The sequence below is a fragment of the Larimichthys crocea genome, chromosome XIII (genome assembly GCF_000972845.2).
Source record: "Larimichthys crocea isolate SSNF chromosome XIII, L_crocea_2.0, whole genome shotgun sequence".
In the NCBI taxonomy this organism is placed as follows: Eukaryota; Metazoa; Chordata; class Actinopteri; family Sciaenidae; genus Larimichthys; species Larimichthys crocea.
Window position 1 is genome coordinate 35208301 of NC_040023.1, and position 22469 is coordinate 35230769.

Genomic DNA, 22469 nt, shown 5'->3' on the forward strand with positions numbered 1-22469 from the left:
ACACACATCAGAGACACACCAGAGACACACACACATCAGAGACACATCAGAGACACACACACACACCAGAGACACAGTTGAGACACGTCCAACAAGGAGAGGTCGACGTACGGTACGACCAGAGAGACGTGATGACAATAGAAACACAGAAATATTCAGTCAGATTAAAGATCTGACCTGTTCACGTGGAACATAATAAAGAAGGTTTCATTCACATTTGTTACCTTTGATGTTTCTGTTGGAAACTTTCCATGGGAATTAACGGGAATTTATGGAAATAAACAAGAATAAACTGAGAAACCACATATTGATATTATTATTGATTTCATTGACCAGTTACCATGACACTAGCTTACCCCCCAATTAATAAATTACCCATTTGGTAAAATTCCCAAGATTTGGAATTGTTCCAAAATTACCCAGCTTAACTTTGCCATTTAGAATATTGCTGGAAATTTACCACACCTTTGCAACCCTAAAAGGAAACATCCTAATTTTTATTTATTTATTTTAACCTGCCTGCTGATCAGCTGTTTCCGCTCCGACTGTCTCCTCATGGCTCTGTAATAAGTCCATGATGTTTCCTTGCAGATCAGATTTAACGATCGTCACGTTAACACATGAAACAGACACAGACGTCACGCTCGCTTCATGTTTTCTGCCTCGTTTTTCACCGTGTTGTCAGACTCTTGTTGCGCCTTCTTCTGGTTTTCCATCTGGAGAATTGGCGCCACCTACTGCTCATCTCCTGAACCAACTCCTAATATTCACACAGCAGTAGTTACCTGTTCATGTTTTCTGTTTTGCAATACATAAACATGAACTAAAATGATGATTGCAGGAATTTTATCACCAAATATTTGAATTTTTTAACTTCTTAAATCTGAACATTTGCTCCTCACTTTTTCTTTTGTCAACATAATCTGAATATCTGTGTTAATATATGTGTTTCGGCCTCTTGTTTCCTGTGAAACAGTCATTTTGTCTGTTTATCTTTAACTAGTTTAATTGATCAGAACTATAATCACTAGTTGCGGCCTTACAGTGAATATGCAAATATCAGGAGTGGTGATCACGTGTCTTTAATAGTGTAAACAGACGTTTGATGAAGAAAGTGAAGTGATGTCACACACCTGACCGAGTGTGACTTTAACAACCTTATAAATAAAAATGTTGTTATGTCATAACAGTTTGGTGATGCTATGTGTGGTGTACGCAGAATATTACAAACACGCCTTCAAAACGAGTCATGATTTTATTTCCAGCTTCATGCATGAAAAACACAAACCCACCGTCTTAGAGTCGAGTGTCCTCTGACGGTGAGACGTTCTAATCTGACCTGTGCTCGTCAACTTTTATTGGAATAATTCACAGTTTTCTGTCAGACGTCACACCAACACACTCAGAGCACCTCGGCCAATCCAAAAATAATACAAAGTGTTTAAAAGTGACGAAAAGAAGTCATGAAAAATCAAACGGCAACAGTCAGCTCATGAGAAATATTAGAGATGCAAACACATTATTGAAAGTTGCTCCCACACCAGCAGTTATTGTTGCTTTAACATGTTTCCAAGCAAGCCACAAGGAAAAGTATTTTACATTTACACATTTTAAAGCCGACTACTCCCACGTAAGCTATGGAATAAAAACATCGTCCCTTTTTACAAAGTAACTTTCTACGCGACAGTCCTCACAGTAGTCAAATTTGCTTCCAAATCACTCGGATGAATGACGAAGAAGACTTGTACTGCCTCTAGTCGAGCTGAAAACAACTCAAAAACATCTGAAAGGTGAGAATACGTCGCCTGTATTGCACTGTACAACATCGAGAATCATATCAAACAAAAAGAGCTGAGAGAAGGAATGAAGAGAGGGTGTGAAGGAACCGCTCAGTGGTCTTGTAGTATTTTCATTGAAAGTGGTGTTCTCATTAATATCTGTTGATGAGGATTAAGGTAAAGTGCGTCATGTCTGAAACTACTGCTTCAAGTCATTTAATCGTTGGGGAGTGGCGGTGTAAACATGATGGGAACGCCTGCCGATAATATTAACTCATATCTGTTTATTTCGTTGGCACTAGGGTGAAGAGTGACGGTGCAAACCTCGAGGCATATCCTGCAAAGACTCAAAGACCGGCAGGTAAAGCTTGTACCTGCTCGTCTGACGAGAAACCAACCAACGTAACTCTTCTAAACATCACGTTTGACCTGCAAAGGGAAGAAAGTGGTTGGAAATCTAAAGAACGGATGAGCCACGTGACTTATTAAGAAAGGTTGTGTCCCTGTTTGTCAATGAGCAAACGTTTCCTACGTGGAAGTCGCAGCAGTAAGAGCGCAGTAAGCCTGCGCCACTTTTATTGCTCGTCCTATTGGAAAACCTGCCTGCGCCCGTGCAGGGAGGTGGTGTTACCCCCACAGTCCACGTACTGGTACATCTCCTGGGAGACCTGCTCCGCGTGGCCGAAGTACGACGTCGTCACCGTCACCCTGAAACACAAGCAGAGAGTCAACGGCTGCACAGTCAGACAAGGTAAGACGAGTCTAGACTGTTTGGTTATTATACTTCTTTATGCGGGTATAACTATTTGAGTGTGGAGGACAGAGAGCGTTACGTTGGTCTCTGTCACGTGACTTCAAACCCATCAGGAGCATTTTGCCCGCCAGACTTTGTTTACATGCTCAGATTTGGTAAGATTTCTTTGCGCTTTGTGCTTCTAAATATCTAAATATGTTTATTCCCTTTATTAAAGGGTGTTTTATTTTGAAAAATCGACCGGATTCCTGGTGAAATTTAGACTGCAGGATGTAAACACATTCAAAACAGTGTACGTCAATCATACTTACTGCATCATGACCACTATGTTGTGAACTTTGATGGTCGGCAAGGTGCAGTAGTCACTGTAAGCAAAGAATGATTAGTTACTTAAAATGTGTACACAGTACGTTTATTTATGACTTCTAGAAAGATACTTACAACATAGAACTCATCTCATCAGCGATGGTGGTGGGCACTGTGTAGTCGATCTGCAATAAACACAATTTATCAAGAGATATTTATGCTAATTACAACAAAAACTAATTAATATAGTTTTGTCCTGCCAGTGTCCAATAGTGAGCACGGCCTGATTCTCTCTTCAGTCATCAATAAATGATGCAGAAGCCTCTGTGTGTAGTTTTTGAACGTACCTGCCGTTCATCCAGCGGTATGATCACCGAGCTGTTGTTAAACTTGGCCTTGCCTATCACCGTCTTGGAGAACTGCACTTGGGCTGTGATGTTGGTCACAGAGACGGCGTAGTAGTTATTATTGGTGATGTTCAGAGTGCTCTGCATGGAGGAAGATTTAAAAGTGTCAATAATAAAAAGCCAAAAACAAGAATTAGTTTGAATTTGTGGCCACTTGGGGATAAACACACAACACTCATATTATCACGTTAAGTTGATGTGGCGCGCTTTGTTGGCTACTTCCACCTTGGACGAGCGCTTCACAGCCCCCTGTGAAATGACTCGTTATACTATCTGAGTTCGTCCTGATAACTTTGGAAAGCCTAGAAAGTTATTCTATCCCTGGAGCTGGAGCTCTTGCTCTATGGGCCACATACTGTGGAAGATCTGACTTATTTTACACCCTGAAATCGAACTTTTTGTGGCTGAGCAGCCTCCTTTAAGAACAAGCTGTATCCAGTTCTCTTCGTACATCCATGATTTAAGCAGCCAGTAGACATGGGGGTTCAAGTTTGAACTGTTTTGGTCTCTATTCAGCTGATAGTTACTAACTTTGTCTATCTGCTGCTTGGTGTTTCACCGGTAGCTTTTACAACATTTATTCTGCCTGCTGCAGTCGAAAACAAACACCATGATATGATAAAGCTCCGTAGACTAGATCTAAGAGACGTAATCTTGCTAAATATCATTGTTAACTTGGAAAAAGTGATTATCTTGTACATTTCCCTACAGGGTGTTATCACAGTTTGTTTTAACGGGAGCAGAGCTGCACAATCTTACTGTGATGTTGAGATAGACAATCCGTTTGTCCAGGTCGTAGGCGACGTAGGCGGACTTCACTCCCACATAGGAGACATCAATAGATCGTGGGAACAGAAAGAAAACAGCCAGTCCAGACAGCAGCAGGCAAAGTGCCACTGATATCGTGACATAGAGCTTTCTGCAGCAGAGAGAGAGAAAAGAGAAGTGAGACCCTGAAACCAGCTGATGAATTCAAAGTCTATCACGGCACTGTGTGTTCATTGAGTTTCATCATGCACACAGTCAAGTCTTTAAAAAGAACAGACTCACGTCCGGCTCGGCCTCAGCCTTTGGTCGCTGTATGGAATCAGAGCCACGAGCTGATTCTCTTGGCCTGTCGAGTAATTGAAAGAAAAGAGAAAAGCTGTGTTATTTTACCGTTGAGTTAAAGGAGTGTGTTGTAAGATTGACACGATGCAACACTACGGCGGAAGTATGGTCACCACTGGCTGACACATTGTGGTTGGGTCAGGATGATTGGTTTTGGTGGGTTATTCTTAACCCGGTCAAAACAAACAAGCCATGAAGTCATGGAGTATAAGGCGTGTACAGTACATAGATATGTAGAGATGGAGTGAATTCCCCCGTCGTGGAATCTAATCTAATCTAGTTAATATTTGAAAAGTCCTCGGGTAAGGGATGAAGAGATTACTGGGCCTTGCTTTGTTAATAAACTCTTTGTAGTTTAGCCACTGTTATCCAAGCTGCAACCTTCAAACTGCAGTTCCTCTAACATCCACCTGAGGCTGGCTCCAGAAGTGAGTCAGTCTCCATAAGTCATCATGTTCAAATGTCCAACTTCACAGCAGAAATAAACATGTTTACAGCCTGGTACAAAAAACAGTTTTGGTCTCTTTAGCAAATTTCCCCGTTCATGACAACTGTACTGAGGGTGAGTTTATATACAACAACCTTAATATAATCTGAACAGGTGACTGTGCAGGATTCAGAGCGTGGACGCTTTGATTGACAGGTGTGTGTTGTTGCAGATGGCTTGTTTGAGCAACAAGGCTTCATTTGGCACACCTTAGATCACGTCTGCCAATTTTCAGATTAGCCAGAAGGCGGAAGAGTCAGGACAGTCAACATATTTTGAGCTTTGGAAACCTGTGGCTGTCATTGCTCTTAACTCTTCGTGGTTTCCCTTTTTTGCAACAATAACATCGGGGTAGAGACTCGTACACATCAAACCTCGAGTTATCTCTTAATAAATAATACGTGAGGATGTTTCCTTGCTGTGAATATTTAATGTTATTGAAAACTACGTTACGGTGCAGTGCTCTGCATACAGACAGTAAAGGTTATTCAATAATCAGTATCTATACATCTGGAAAGATTTACCTCGTGGGATTCTGCCCGTGCCCTGACACGTAGGACACGTGACGCTGTCCCGCCCGGTGAACTCCACGTACGGGAACTGAGACACATCCCCGTTCTTCCCGTCCTCCTCCGTTTGACCGTCTCTGTACTCGCCGTTTGCCGTTAGCGCGTCTTGACTCTCGTCTTTGTGCTTGGCCAAGTGTGACTGGGACTTGCCCATGGCTGCAGCTGCTGTCTGTACACAACACAACAGATAGCATGAGATGGAAAGAGAGAGAGGAACTGCTGCCTGAGTACACGTGGGTGCAGCGGGATGCGCTGACTAAACCACATGCCACTGGACCGATTCCAGCAAACATTTCCCGGGAGAGCGACGCTTCAACTGGTGCACTGTCCGCCGTGAACGAGCTCTCACAAATATGTGATGTCTCTCCAAACTATCACCAATAATTAATTTAGATCACTCTCATATAGAAGTTTACATGTTGGTCCTCATAATAATGTTCTCTAGGGGATGCTGCCTCGTCAGTTAGGCGGCTTCTTGCTCATTAAGGCGTTAATGTAATAAGAAATTGATTGTCTCTTAATGGAGAATGAGTTATTATTGAATCCTGGAAACTGATAATCGAATCTCTGGCAGCACTCTTGTATTCATCTGAGGCGTAACGACATTATTATTTATTGTTGCAGGATGTTCGTCTGTGGTGCTTTTTTTTTACAATTAGTGTAACTTTATTATCTGTGGCAGACATCTCAGCAGTCAGCTGCTGTTTTGTGGTATTTAAATTAGAGCTCGGCCAATATATCAGGGAGAATATTTATCTCGAATATTTGTTTGCATAGTCATACGGGTGCAAAGTCCACATAGAAAGCATCGTCAGGCTCGAATTATTCAAGCAAACACTAAACTATCATACTACGGTACTTAGACGAAGATAAACAAACACTTTAACTGCACATAAAAACTGTTCTAGGTACTTGTACTTGAGTGTTTGGCTACTTTATACTACATTTCAGAGGAAGTATTTTTAGTGCAAGTAAAGTAAATAATATGAATGCTTCTTCCAACACTGACAGAACTGTATCATTAATATTTCTTAAACAGGTTATTGCTTTATGTCTAGGTTAGACAGGCATACTGATACTTGTGAGGTAGGTGTGTCCTAAAATGTATCATAGCTGATCACTGGTGTAAGAAGTACTCAGATACTTAAGTAAAAGGAGCAATACTACTTTAGCAGTGTAAAAGTACTCATAATGCTTAAAAGTGATGATGTATTTATGTGTAATTAACATTTTACTATTATTTTTATGATATAACAAATGTTTTGTACTTAACATCTGCAGTGTGACTAACAACTGTAGCTGTCAGATAAAAGTACTTTAAGTACTTTAGGTACAGTACTTGAGTATATTAAACAGATTAGATTAGATAAGTCATACTGATACTCGGGAAGTAGGTTTGTCCTACTGGTGGAAGAAGTACTCAGTTACTTATACTACTTTGATACAGCAGTACTACTTAGAAAATCTATCAGGAGTATCAAAAGTACTGCTTAAAAATGATGATTATACCTGATGTATTCGTGTGTAATTAACATTTTGACACATGATTAACTTTGCACATAATAACTATAGCTGTCAGATAAATGTACTTTAAGTGCAGTACTTGAGTAAATGTACTGTTGTTTTTCACATTATACCACATCTGTTCTCAGTAACTACTAACGTTACATTGTGTAACTTAAAGACAGACCGCAGCTTGTCTGCTTCGTGACACCGTGCAGGATGTGTGCACGACGGTCTGCACACACCTCGTACACGGCCCAGGCCACGCCATACTGCCGAGCCTCGGCAAAGAACACAACGTACCGGCCGGAGGAAAACGGTCCAAACGGTCCGAACGTTCCAAACGGCTCCGTTGTTACGGCAAAACGTCGACATTTAGTATTTAAACCGTCGTTTGAGCACAAACGGCTCAACCGTTGGTGATGTCGTTTAAATAACGAACGGTTACACCAACGGCCGCTGCATGGAACGCTGATGCCGTTAGAGCACGCGCAGGCTCCATGTGTGTTTTTAAATTTTAAATTTGACCGTTAGTTAACGTCTTACCTGTTTGTTTTTATTTGTATTATTCGGACTCGGTTTCCATCCGTCGGGACCGTCGCTGGTTTTTTATTGTTGTTGTGGGTCGCAGTGAGGAATGGAGCCGACGGAACCGCCCCCTCCGGGTCCTCATTGGAGGTTGTATAGCCCAACCAGATGGATGTTTATGACTGTGACACAGCACACCTCTGTGTTTACTTATTCGGCTGTTCATTAATAACACTGGAGAACTATTTGAAAAATGATTTTCATGCTGATTCCAAAATTGCAGTCAGTTTTTTCTCCATAGCTAACCCTCCAGATAAGAAACATTCCACTGATTAGTAGTGGTGTTCTGCATATTTTGGTTTCCGATACCAAGTAAATACGGGCCAGTATCGCCGATACCGATACTTTTCAATAAATAAGGTGGGTGCATCTTTGAATTGCTAAAACTCAATTTATTTTCATGACCTTAAGTGTTTTTTGTGATGTTTCCTTTTTTATTATTAAATAGTTAAAACCCAGGACAGAATTAGTTATATATTAGTATTACATATATATTAGTTATTATGGAGTATATACGTATATATATTAGTTATTATGGGGTTATATTATGATTAAATAAAAAATGCTTTATTATCATTTAAATAAAAAGTACTCGCAAACCAGTAAACAAATTAAAACAAACAAGTGCTGTTGAGAAACTATAATACAAAAATTTTATTAAAATTCTCAACAACAAAAACAACAACTGGTAAAAATATAAATAATATGTAAACAACTTAACACCCCCCAAAGCCTTTAGTTAGTCTGTGTTTTGGTTACAGGTTTTTGTTCAAAAACAGCATCAAATTAACATTTTTTGCTTTAATGCACTTTGCCCGTGACTAACTAACTAACTAACTAATTAACTAACTAACTAACTTACTAACTAACTAACTGCCCTTGTTTGTTTGCTTAAGTGAGTCTAAGTCAGTCTGCCTGCTCTGCGCTGACACAGGAGCGGCGGAGTCCGGTAACCTGGCTGTTTTCTCTTTGCCGAAACCGCAGCATTGCAAACAAGAGCGGAACTTAAAATAAAGAATCGATCTCACCAGGCTAGTATCGATCCGATACCGATACCGACGGTATAACCTGCTCTTTAAAAAGCTTTTATTTTATTTTTGTCTATCTATTTATACGTTTGTGTTTTGTTTTTGTGTTTGTCAGGGGTGCGGGCCTTATTAGTGACACAAACTCACATACAAAACACTATAAACACACTATGTTAGTCTATATTCACCTAACGCCATAATGTGTCCTACGACAATCATCCTGTTTTCAAGTAAAAGTACAAAATTACTTAACAAAAGTAAGTAAAATCTTAAGGTAAAATATTTGCATCTTAAATAGAAATACTGAAGTACCTCACAACTGTACTAAATACAGTACTTCTTCTTAAAAATACTATTAACATGTGACAGTTTCATAATGACAAACTTGTTGATGTGGATAAAAATATATAACACACTTGAAGTGTAATGTCACTGTAAAATCACAATGTGTTCCACATGCACACTATAACTGACTGAATCATTAGAGTTATAGTGACACACATTACAATAAAATGCAATTAGGTCACTGTAAGTGCACTTTCACGGCTGACAGCAGTGTGGTCATATGCCTATAGGAAAATCTGTCAGACAAAATAAAATAAAATAAAACCAACCTCATATGGTGTCCTGATGCTGTCATATATAAATATATTTTACTGTAGGGATATCACTAATACGACAGATAATGTATATTATCATTTTGATAACATCATAAACAACACAAAACCTCATGGAGAGCTGGCAGAGATATTCAGTACGCTGTTTAAATAGTACGGAGGCCAAAATTAGCTCCATCCTCAGGCTAATGGGAAACAAGGCGCTCGGAAACTTTAGTCCAACACGACGGGAACCACCAGACGATGTAGGACGGCTGCAGCTCTCGGAAAAATCTTGTCATCTGACAGAAGCATGTCAAAGAAGTTCCCAGTAAGAGCGAGTTTTGCCACAACCGCCACCATTGTCACTCTTAATCAGCTCGAACTGACCATATTATCCCGTTAAGCTACTAATGACGGAGGAACCTGCAACTCAGAAGACTGACCCAAACCCAAAGATTTAGTTTCATGGCCGATTTAGTTTAATGGAACATACATTTATTAATTTAGTTATAGTTAACATTACATTTTGTGTTTGAGGAACACTGAACATCTTGTTTACTTTAAATTAAAAACAAAACTGCCTAAAAGTTCTTCCTTAATTCAAATAGTTTCACAATTACATGGTAATGAAATTAACTCCAGTTACTGGATTTTAACGTCCATTTATAAAAACCTTTCAGCTCCTTCTAATCCAAAATATTCCTTCAAACGTCCTTCAAACTGCTCCAGTTGTTGTGTTTGGTACTTTCCCATCAGCCAGATGATGGCACTGTGCTGCCACGTGTGAATATATGACTCAGCAGCAGTGTGGCACTGAATCCTCTCGTCAACAACAACAACACTGTCATTAACGCCTGTGAGCAAACATCAAATTATAGTGATAATAGATTTACTTTAATCTCTTTTAATCTCTCTGATTTTCAGAGGAACCACTCTGAATAATGCATAACCTGGCAACGCTGAGGGAGAAGCTCACTTGGAAAAACAGCTAATAGAAGTAATAACCTGGAATGCTTTTGCACCAAACTGACGCGGGTCAACTTAATACGTGCAGACATTAATTAGTACCACATGGATTTGGTTTAACGGTTTATGGGACAATACAGATTTTCCACTTTCCTGAGCCGTCGTGCGCTGCTGTCTGCAGAAACCACCTGGTAGTCACATTAAAAAAAATGTGCTAAAAATAAACAGCTAATGCTGTTTGACACAGGTTGGCTTTAACAATGACCTACTTGGCACCGTGGACAAGTTTGTCAAGGCGCCAGCACTAAATGACAGAAATCAGCAGCGACAGTGGCTCCAAATATCCCCTTAAATACGGATTTGCTACTTTATAGCGAATATGTTTTTTAATGATGTGCATTCACGGTGTCTTTTGAAACCCTCTAGACTGTGAGTTTCACAATAAATAAATGGTTGTCCAGCCAGAAACAACATTAATTGTTGTTGGAGGACCAAGCTTGCATCTTCTGCTGCTGCTGATACAACAGTGTGGGATGAGAACACTTCCTCTCCTATCGTTATCTGGGTTGGAAATTACCACCAGCTATGTATCAGTAGGCGGCGGTTGGATTTCTCAACTCGCTCGGCACTTTTGGCAGGAACCAGCCATTGTTCAGAAAAAAAGGAGGCCATCGCTCGCTGCAGTTTGTTTTCTCCCATCTGAAACGTTGTGGAAAAGTTTTCTGGCTTTGGCAATGCTTTATTCCACGAGGGTGAGAGATTTTAGAGTTTGACTGTTCCATGATCATACTCCAACTTTCTCTGGTGTTCATTCAGTCAGTGAGCGACTCTTGGCTTCCAGGCGCCAATGTTCCTCACCTTTAAAATCCATGACGTCTAGCGTGTTGTGATTGTTTCTTGCAGTTAGTTTGCACCACATTCTGACTCCTAACAAGCCACACTGCAGTTTTGCCCGGAGAGCCAACTCAGGCGTCATGGTGAGCAGATTTGATACCACCACCTGCCGAACAAGCTGACTAAAAGAAGAAAATGTGCCGTCAACACGCTTGTTATAAACTTAATGCTTGCCCATGGGGAAAATAAGAGTGCGGGTGTAGTCTGTCCTCCTTAATCTCAGCATCCTCTCTCCTGTCAACGGCAACTCACAGTACCAATACAGTTGTGTAGTACACAGAGAGGACTAATTCATTTCGAATCACCGTGAGGCACATGAAAACACCCTCAGCACTAGTCTGAGCGGGCAGGTTAAAAAGTGGCAGCGTTGGTCCAGCCTGCTGTGTGAGGAAAGCTGCCTGTGTGTCCCCGATAAGGGGAGGACACGTCAGCCTACTTCAGGTGTCAGCACTTCAAAAACCAGAAGCAAAGCTTCAGAGGGAATGTGTAAAACTCCATATTGCAGAGGTGAAGTGGAGGATATTCCGAGTTTGTAGTATTTGATGTCCGGTGTCAACTTGTTCTTAACCTATAAAGAAGAAAAAAATGAATCCTCGGAGCGGTGACTCACTGGATTTCTGCTCATGAGAGAACGGCTTTCTTTATTCCTATAGCAGAAGCACACACTTTATAATTAACCGACAAGCCTCTTGTGGTATATTACAGCAATTTACAGGGAGGCAACTTGAGTTATTAGGCATGATCATGCACCCGACGGCATATAACGTCGAGCTCGTTTGATTTAATAGGAAATTACTGAGCATCACTTAGAAGTGTACACCTATCATGAGCTGTTGGAAGGCTGATAGATGAAGCACTGGCTGTGAAAATAAACAGAAACGACTGAGCTTTTATTATTAACAACCTCTAAGATGAATCGCGATCGACTCGTTCTTAATTCCTTCGTAATAAGCAGAGTTTGAATGATCTCCCGATCTCGTAAAAATAAAATGAATAGTTAAGAATCGCTGCTCGGATCAGCATAAATCTACATTCCTCTGGGTTCAAATATACAGCCAGTTGAATCATTCCGATAATTATCATAAAGTGGGACTACTTGACACAAAATCTTTCCGTTTTTTAAAATGGATTCTCAGTAGGAATGCAACGCACCCAATAGAGACCACATAAGCATGGAAAAATAGCATATTGAAGGGAATTTAACAGGGATTCATCATGGTCTGAGCCAGCAGAGCGAGGATTTATTTTGCACAAGACTCACCAGACACTTTTACACAAGAAGAAGAAGAGAAGAGGATTTAAAATGTCCACGCGACTGTACATGATGTTTGATTGTGCTAAATATGTAGAACAAATTGAATTTGCAAATGGGGCGAAAATGGGTTTGCCTTTGAGCGAATGAAAAGAGCAGAAATCGTGATAAGAAAGAGGAGTTTGAGAGCTTATTTTCCATTATGTATCACAATGGCATCAAATACAAGCACGCTGGCTGATGAAAGCGCCTCTTCTTCATGAGTACATTTAGATGTTTGTTGCCATAAATTTGCCGCTTTCGCTTTTGTTGTGTCGCGATTATGTATCATCAGACGGAAGATGGAAGAACTCAGACACGAAAAGTTCAGACAACAGCTTGAACAACAGCTTCAAAACAAGAGCGCTCACTCCTACTCCTTCTTTCCTCTGAATATTTTCTTTATCATGAGACATTAAAAAAACACACACACATTGTATAGCAGCTGCAGCAAAAAAGAGTCAGAGGGATGGGATCCAGCTGGGCTGCTGTCTGCTTCCAGGCATTTAACCAACACTCGTCACTACAAATGCTGTGACACTTTAGGAACCGGATAGACCCCAGCAGGGAACCTGTGAAATAATTCCAAGCAGATCTATCACGCTCGGGCAGTTTGCAGTATCCTTTAGTTGTTTCCTCGTGCAGCTAACCTCTGATTCATCTCTGGACAGCTCAGCCAACAGTGTCCACATCTGTCCAACACTGGCAAAGCTCACACATGCATACACTCTGCAAGATTTGTGGCAGGCACATTAGTAGTCACCACATTGTGACTAATACATAATAAGCAAGAGGCGGCTCACTTCTTTGACTGCCCACTTTCACTGTTTTAGATTTTTCAGAATCAAAAAACGGCATCACATAACGGTTGGGCGGCTGCCAAGGCGAGGCTCGTCGACACACGCACTGGTTTCTTTTAAATTTTGCCAGCGTTTTGTCTGGAGGCTGATGGTTATTTTACCCTGCTTATAAAGCATGTCATCTTTGAGCACCATGCAGCATTTCTGATTAACTCCTGCTGGAATCCAATCTGATGCTCTATTTTAAAAAAGGAGAACACTCAAAAAAAAAGAAAAAAGAAAAAGGAGAAGATATCAGAGGGATTTACAAAGAGGGTTAGACAATAGATAAGGAAGGAGAAGATGGATGAAATATTCCAGCATATTTTCATGTCTTAGTCAGGATATATGGCTGAAACAATGTAGCATAAGAAATTGATGGATGATGATACATAATGTAGACACTTATTTTATATAATAGATGAGCAGCTAGCCAAGATTTGATAGGATTTCTCCACCTTTTAGCTGGAAGCTGTCAGTGATGTAGATCACTGTCCTGTCCTGATACACACTCAGTGGTGTTCAGACTGGTGGTCGAATCAGGATCCCACACAGGTCGAGGTCATTTATCTAGAATACGTTGCATTAATCCTGATTTTCAAGTATCTGAAGGTACATTTACTGGAGTGACTGTCCAAACTTCAAACTCTCAGCTTAGTGAATTGTTTAATACTTATACTTACATATGGTTGTACAGTAAGAAACGTGTGCTCCTCGTCTCTTACGAACCTAGGGTGCGGTCAAATAGTCTGTTTTGCTTAGGTAGGTTTCCTAACTGAGTTAAATGAAGTATTTACGTAGATGATGAGAGCTGTTCGAATTCTCTAAATGTTACGTAAAGGAGCTTCAGTGCTTCCTTTCTGATATCCTTTAGCGTACGATACACCGGACCATCCTTTACCAAAGCAAAGGAGATAATGCCATCCCACAAATACTTTCCGCAGCACGGGGAGAAGTATCTCGAATGCTTGTTTTGTAGTCCATCTTCTGAATTTTGTAGTTTTACCACAGCAACGTCAGTAACATCCACCATCACATCATGACGTAGCCTACTGTAAGTCTTACTCTCATCTTATCCGAAGTCCTTATGAATTCTCCTCCATATCTTTCCTTGATCCCATGACTATTCGAACATACCCCTCGACTAATCTTGCATAATCTAATTACCTGGTGCCTGTTTATAATTCATGATACTCTTAAATAAAGAAAAGTGGCTCCTACGTTGGAAGAATGACAAGAGAAAGTCTTAACTCCAAACTGACTGTAATACTAAACTACACATTTTTATTTATGGATAAAAGTTTTAGCTGTGTCATAAAACACTGCTGCTCACTGAAATGATAACTATAGGACTAGAGGACATTGAGGTATCAATGTCTGGCACCCTAATGTTGGCAGCGTCGTGAGCCAGATGCCTTGGCAAACCTCGCCACCAACAAATTTAGCAGAATAGATGACAAAAAGTGTCTTCTGCTCTCAAACTATAGTAACTTCATGGGAGTATTCTCTCCTACTTTTTCAAAATAAAACCCTTGTTTCTTTTCCTTTTTAAACTTGATGAAACACCATACACATTTCATTTGGTCTTGATTTACCCACAGTAGTGGTAGATGCCGAATGGGATGTGACAGTTTGCAGTTACTCTAATCTCCTTAATCACCTTTTAATTCAAATCAAATTGCAGCTCGATCAGAGAACAAGAGGAGCCAGGACGTGGACAGAACATGCAGAGCTGGCTGGGTGGTTGTTGGTTATGAATGGCATAAACCTTGACCCAACGAGGTTCTTGGGACATGGGGGCTGTGTGACAGTGGCTGTGAAGGTCAAAGGAAGTTCCATTAGTCATTGAAAGGGAACTTATGGCGTGTTTCCACTTGGCTTTAAGTTTGTTTAATTGCGACTATGGGTCATGCTAATTTGCACTCGGCACAGGGGTGTCCTGTTAGCCTAGTAATGGAGTATACCACATGACCTACAACTCCGACCAAGGACCTTTCTCTCTTGCCTTGTATCCAAGACCAAGACAGGCTTTGGCTGCAACAGTCCCGTGACGATCTAGCTTTTTATTGTCCTTTTTTAAAAGTCCATTCTCGCTGCTCATTGGACTCACTGGCCCAAAAATCGGCTGACGCTGCACGGTTAATCCAAAAAACTGGCAAAGATGTGGAGTGTGGGTGGGCTGAATAAAGACCGGTTGCTCAAACAAAGCCACCTCTGACTGCACTCACCTGTCAATAAAGACATCCATGTTGTTAAATCTGCATAAATTTGACACTTAATGTAATATGACTAGGTGAGTTCTATAAAAGTTCACCCTCAGTACAGGTGTACTGAGTTGTACCAGGCTATAAACATGTTTATTTCTGCTGTGAAGTTGGACAGTTTAACATGGGGGCTTATGGACACTTCTGGAGCCAGCCTTAAGTGGACGACAAGAGGAACTTTAGCTTTGACTTCATTTCACTGCCATGGAGGTTGCCACTTGGTTTAAACCCTGGCCACTACAAGTACATATATAGTACAGAATTATCTGTATCTGTATCTGTATGTTAACCATATGAATTATCTGTATCCGTATCCATACTCGGAGTGGGCCTAACCCGGGAGTGGGTCCGATTGTCTTGAAATGGGCGGGGCTTTAACCGGTATGTTTTTTTTCAGTCAGCTACCCAATGAGGATTTTCATTCAATCCGAGCACAGATATTGACTCGTATTACTCGTATAATACTCATACTTGGCAAGAGTGCTTTATCCGTACCGGATACTCGTTTCAGCTGAGTGTCCGGCTCAAATAAATACTCAACAACAACAACTTAGCAAGCAGTGGATGCTTCCTAAACTCTGCCAAATAAGCTTATATTTTACAGAAATTATTTCTCGTTTGTCGTAAAGTAAACTCAAAACTTAAAGGTCCAATGTGTAAAATTTAGTGGCACCTAGTGGTAAAGCTGCAGATTGCAACCAAATGAATGCTCTCCCACACCTCACCCTGTACTTCCAAGCATGTAGTAAAAACTCTGGCTGCCAAATTGACATTAAAAGAAAAAGTCCATATCTAGGTCAGGGTTTGGTTTCTTATTTTCAGGTGATTAAACACTCATAGAAACATACTAATAAATACTGTATTCCATTTCTGCCAGTAAATACTCCTAAATCTAACACACTGCACCTTTAAGCTCCTGAATAAACTGTTGCAGTTAACCGCAGCATTGCAGCGTCTCCTGAATCTCTACAACACAGGTGGTCCGTGCGACATTAGCAAAGAAAAATATTGGAATTTACTTTTAATTTGTTTTAGATTTAGCAAATAAATAAGCTCTGGCAAACTGTTTTACTCCAGTCAGAAATGTTCTAATGTTACAGCTCAAAGATTAGCCTGACTAATTTAAACAAATTGTTGCGATAGAGGCGCCGCGCTGAATGTAAACACCGGCCACTCACTTGTGGTGCGTGCTCCATTAATCAAAAAAAAAAAAAGTAAGTGCATGAGTGGGTTGGGGGTAATTATTTATCAACATCCCTATCAACCCCCCACAGATGTATTCAGGTCACGCTGTGCTTCGGGAATGGATAAATTTCCTTTATACAATTTCGAAAATATGAAAATGTCCTAAATTGCGGCGAGGTTCTTCCACGAAAGATTAATTTAAGTGTCGTACATGCACAAACCATATAACCTTGTGGGTGAGCACGGGGGACTAAGGGCTGTCTCCACTCTGTTTTGTTGAAGTCTCAGCTAAGAAGCATGGCAACGGCACATTGAGGAGTTAATGAGCTTTACATACAAACACAGACACGCGTGCACACGGAAAACACACACACACACACATGCAGACTGCAGCTGAGCACACACACGAAAAGTATATACTCTCAATAAAAAAAAAGAAAACACCCGCCCACATGCACATTCTTGCCTGTCAGATCATATTAACATCAGGTCAGGCTGGATTTTTTTTGGAGCTGGTTGCTATGGCAGCAGCGAGAGGAAAAATGGCCGTCCATGGGTCGTTTCTACAGGCGTCTCCGACAACAGAGCTGCGGCGGTAAAGATTGGTGTAACTACGAGAGATTGCTCCCCTCCGCCGCGCTTAATGTAATGTGAGAGTGTGACTCAGAAATGCACGAGTAGCTGAAGTGCTCTTGATATATATGAAATGAGTGCGATTCGTCACCGTTAAAAAGGGGTCAGAACCTTTCAGGCCTCCACATCTATCCATTACAGAAGAGGAGAGTATTGTTATTACAGAATAAACTTTTAATATTTCCACCGCCGGCAGGTTTGATGTTGCATTGTCTCGGGTGTGAGGTTTCCTGTTCCTATAGTGACTGTCGATACAGTTGAGCGGGTGAAACAAGTGTGAGGTATGGATGATATACAAAATACAAGATAAAACCCTGGTTGATTTTCAAAATAAAATACTCCATGTTCATCGCAGATCGAGTCTCATTACAAGAACACGTCATAATGGGCGGGGCAGACCTGAAGTCAACAGGTCAGAGGTTTTCAGGCGTCTTTCCACCCCGTCGACACTATGGATGAGGAGAAGTTGATTCTGGAAAATCAACCTATCATTTATGACACCTCACATCCTTTTTATAAGGACACCAGACAAAAGATGCGGCTTGGAATGCCATTGCAGGAGTCAAAGAGACTACAGCCGGCAATATCGTGTGATTATGCGTGAATTCGCGAGATCTCGCAACGCTCGGTGTTTGGCGGAGACGCACCAGTGTGCATCACAAACGGGTTATGTGTGAGTTGGCGGACAGCGGAGTACCCTGTCATTCCGGAGCAGAGCTGTTCCGCATGCAGTGTATTTTCAGTGTGAGTTGGGCCAAATGAAGCCTGGTTGCTCAAACAATTCACCTTTAATCCTGCATAACTTTAAGCCTTAATATAATGTGAACAGGTGAGTTGTATATAAATTCACCCTCAGTACAGTTGTCATGAACGGGGAAATTAGCTACAGAGACCAAAACTGTTTTTTGTACCAGGCTGTAAACATGTTTATTTCTGCTGTGAAGTTGGACATTTGAACATGGGGACTTATGGAGACTGACTCACTTCTGGAGCCAGCCTCAAGTGGACGTTTGAGGAACTGCAGTTTATTTGGCACTTCCTTTTTTTCCGGAGGTTGGTGCTAGGGTTAACTCGAGTACAGGTACAAATACAGATAATTTAGTTGGTTGAACAGATGCAGTGATGATTTTGATGTTTTAAAAACATAATCCAATTTCTCCATCATTTCCACGCAGTAATGCATGTTAATGCTGATTGCCAGTGTTTAGGTGAAATAAGAGACAAAACACACAATAAAAGTTAAAAATGAATTTGATTGACAGCATTTCTCCCCTAATTTTCTACAGATATCTCAATAATATGTTATATGTTTGCCCATGATGATCACACAGTCAGAATCTGGCATTGTGACAGATAATGTTGTACTCACTCATCCGTAGTTGCTAATGTACTTTTGAAATAACAGTGACAATCAGGTAGTAATAATTCAGTCTTGCACACATGCAAATTTCTAAACCTTAATCAGTGTGTGTGTGTGTGTGTGTTAACTTTCTAATGTCACACAGTCCTGTAGCTGAAATATGCCCTCAGGAATCATCAGGTCTAATTCCATTAGTTTCATTGGGCAAATGTCAAATTCGTGACTGTCTATCTGGGTCAATTTTTGCCAATAATGTTATAGACAAAATCATGATGCCAGCTTTTTTTTTTTTGCTTGCCAAGACTTTGTGTCATCCCCTGGAAGCACGAGTTGTTTACAGCAAAGTGAACACGAGCTGAGTCAGAAATTTAAATCCATACAATCAGAAAACAATAAACACACTTCCCAGTTCGCAGGTAGCTGTGAGAGGTTGCAGTGCCGGTCTTTTAGTGTCTAGTTGGATATATGTAGTTCACAGAAGGTGTGATGCTGACTGCGCTGTAGAAGCTTTTCTCTGAGCTTCCAGGAAGGTGCTGTGTGTGCTGGCGTGACGTAAAAGCAGAGATTTGGCATGTGGATTGAGTCTTTTTTTTTCTGGCTTGGCAGAGTGGCCACTAAAAAAGAGCAGCCCTGTCTGACCTCGTTTTTGCTGGGGTTTTTTTTTGGTTTTTTTGGTTTGCTTCTGATTATGACGCTGACCCATATTCGCTGTGACTGTTCACAGACGGTTTTTGTTTGTTTACATAATGAAGTTTTTATCGAAATATGTCCAGAAGGAACCAAATTAAGACCGCCTCCATGCACATGTAGCTGAGTGCAGGAAAGTAGATAAAACAGTTGTAATATTCTGCTAAAATATGCTGCTAATTCTGATTAATAATTGTATATTTTTAAGTGTTTGAGCTGCTAATCCTCAGGATTTAACAACATCACAAAACAAATTAGCAAAATTAACAATTAATTGATTCAGTGATGAATAAAATTGAAGATATGCAAAAAACTATGGAGGTTTTTGATAGTTTAACCTCATATTTCTAATAATGTTGTTTATATAAGCACTTCTTCCCCACCATTGCTCATGAAATCAGCTTTTAAGAGCAGAAAAGTTTGTTTGATATTCTAAGTCGTGTTCTTTCAGGATTGCTTGTTGGGCTGACTAAGTTGAATATCTATATCAAGCTTTTTGCAAATCACTGGACCAGTAACAGTTTGTCGGAGGTCAGGTGAGTGTTCTAAAGAATCCAATGGGCTTTGTGATTGTCTGAGCTCGATGGCAGTTTATTTTACACCCGCATGAAGCTGTTTTGGAGTGTCAGAAAATCTTAAAATGTAATCACATTAATTGCTGGAAATGTTGTGCAAACATTTCATTCATTTTAAAGAAAAAGAGAAAAAGCACAGATTCATAGTTTTTGCAGGTTAAACAATAGAAATGTGGAATCATCAATGCCAAGATGCGAACTTGGAAGGTTTTCCATTGATGCAGTGACAGAACATTATCGGGAATTTGCAGCCTCCACAAAATTATAGTCAGCTAACTGGAAAACAGTGGGATGGAATGGTCTCCATTGGGTTGGGAGCAAACTTTTGCCCGAAGCGAAGGAGTTAAGTATCTCAGACTTGGAACACGGAGCACGAGATGGACTGGCGGGTTGGTGCATCAGTGTTTGCAGTATTGCAGATCTTATACCGGAGCGTTGTGGGGCTCTCGATATTTCAGTTTATCTGCAGTCCAACCCTCACCGATGGTCTTGAGCTGCTCCTTCGTGTCGAAAGGTACCAGCTGAGGTGGATGCCTCCTACGCTTCCTTTGGAGGTGTTCCAGGCATGTCCAACTTGGGACCATATAGCTGATTCCTGGACTTCTACAATGACTGAGGATGTATTTTCTATATTTCTATTACTGCTACTTTCATTGAGATGCATCAGGAATCGTTGTGCATTGGAATTGTCGAGGTGAATTAAATCAAATCATTTAAATCATCAATTAAACAACATCGGGGATGTCATAGAGCTCATCTCTCAAATTATCTCTGTCATACACTGCCGACCTCCTTCTCCTCATGGTGCATGTCGACTTAATGTTTGACCATGCTGCATACAGATGTAAACAAACACACGCCTCGCATATACAGGCAGTAATATTGTGGTTTACTCTGCACAAGTTCTCGTGTTTTAGACATCTAGATTGTATTTAATTATTGTGTCGACAGCATTTAAGCGCAGCAGGCCCTGACTACATTTTGAAATGCATTCACTAAAATGCTGCTGAAACTGATTATGTGTGACATATTTAGAGTTTTTATCTAAAGCCAGATGTTGTTCCACTTCCTAATGACTTCCTAATGTTTACTCTGAACTCTCCGCATGCCTACGTACAAGTCATGCGATGAGAGCTGAAGTTAAACAACAAAGGGGTTCAATCAAACACGAGTAGAAACGTCTGTCCGCAGCCTCTGAAACAGATTATTACTGTCCCATTGACTTTGATGCAGGTTATTTGTCGTGTCCCACACAGCAAGCGAAGGGTTGTCGTTGTTGTGATGTTCTGGTGGAATTCATATCAGTGAAGATGTATACCAATTAGACTGGGGTGCAGGTATATTTGAGAAAATTCATATAGAAAATGATATGAATACAGTTTTAGCCTGTCTTGTCTTATGTTTATATTAGTCCATACAAACGAATAAAGAGTTTAAAGTAAATATCTTCTATCTAGAGAGGCTTCAATACACATTTTAACATATTAATCAAGGAGTTCATCAATTGATTAAACTGCTGTGTCCCATAGTGGAGGTTGAAAGTCAAGTCTGAGCTGAATACTGTAATTAATCAGCGGTGAATCAACAAAATAAAGCAGCCTTTAGAAAACACACTGTGATGCTAATGGATGGTGTTCCAGCCTGTCATCAGCCTAATTGGCTTTGGCTGGTGACCACTTGATGAGGTCGACTGGGAGTGGTCAGTTGGATACAGTGAACCCTTCATCTTATGGATTTCTTGCCTCTAAAGGTTTGTCTCCACGTCCCTGTTTTCCTGCTGGCCTCTACTTTATGCTACCATTTTAAAAAAATACACACTTTGTGCTAATCTTCTCAGTATGCAAGGGATTTATTTCCAACTTTCTACTTAAATTCTATTATTTGTGCCAAAACTAAAGCTTGGAACTTTGCTGCCAAGGATTTATTATTTTAATTGTTCATCTTCTTAGTTGTATCCGGAGCTTTTTGCACATTTTTACAACCATAAGTAGCTCCTTTCATTTACACTCCGGGCTCTATTTTGAGCCTGTAGTGTCTATTAACATCTCATTTAGAAGTCAAGTGACTTCATACAAGTATACTCCACTGTGCTTAGAAATACTACAGTGTATACTATGTAGTAGGGTCTATCACACTTGGGAAACATGTATATGTTAATCTGTAAAACATGTGAGTGAAGAATGAAAGTTGAGGTGATCTTTCGTTGTCGTTGACCTTAGCTGCTCTCAGCACATTTTCTAAATGTGTTCCTGAACATCTTCCCAATATTAAAGAGGAACCACGTTGATTTAACACATGAAGGTCACTTCAGTCGACAGTGAGAGTGCTACACAGCCTGTGAAAGCTGTTTTAACGTCCTCTCAGACTACAGAGAGAGCTTTAAGTCTGGGAAAATAGTTCCTGATCACATAATCAACGTTATCTCAGTCTGACCTTGGAGACCACTGAATATGTCTGGCATACTATACAATATATTATATCATCAGTGGTGGGCATTGAGGGCAGTTAACAGGCAAGTAAGTAGGGATGGGCGTGAGTACTCGAGTACTTCTTTGGACACCAGTGTTTACCGAGTACTTCTTTTTAGACGCATGTGCACCTGCAGATAATGTTCACCGCTTTCGGTCACACATCACTCATTGAATG

General features: G+C 40.6%; 1 protein-coding gene across 5 annotated transcripts in view; it reads left to right on the forward strand.

Moving 5' to 3' along the window:
• The first annotated feature begins 1117 nt into the window (after positions 1-1117).
• The window catches only part of thsd7ab (thrombospondin, type I, domain containing 7Ab), a 190355-nt gene continuing 169003 nt past the window's right edge, over positions 1118-22469 (forward strand). For 3 of the 5 annotated variants that reach the window (XM_027286088.1, XM_027286091.1, XM_027286092.1), the window contains exon 1: positions 1119-2529. In XM_027286088.1, the coding sequence (XP_027141889.1) occupies positions 2292-2529 (238 nt within the window). In that variant the 5' untranslated portion in view covers positions 1119-2291. Of the gene's footprint in view, positions 2530-22469 lie in introns of all 5 variants that reach the window. The other 2 variants (XM_027286087.1, XM_027286090.1) reach the window with 1 other exon arrangement.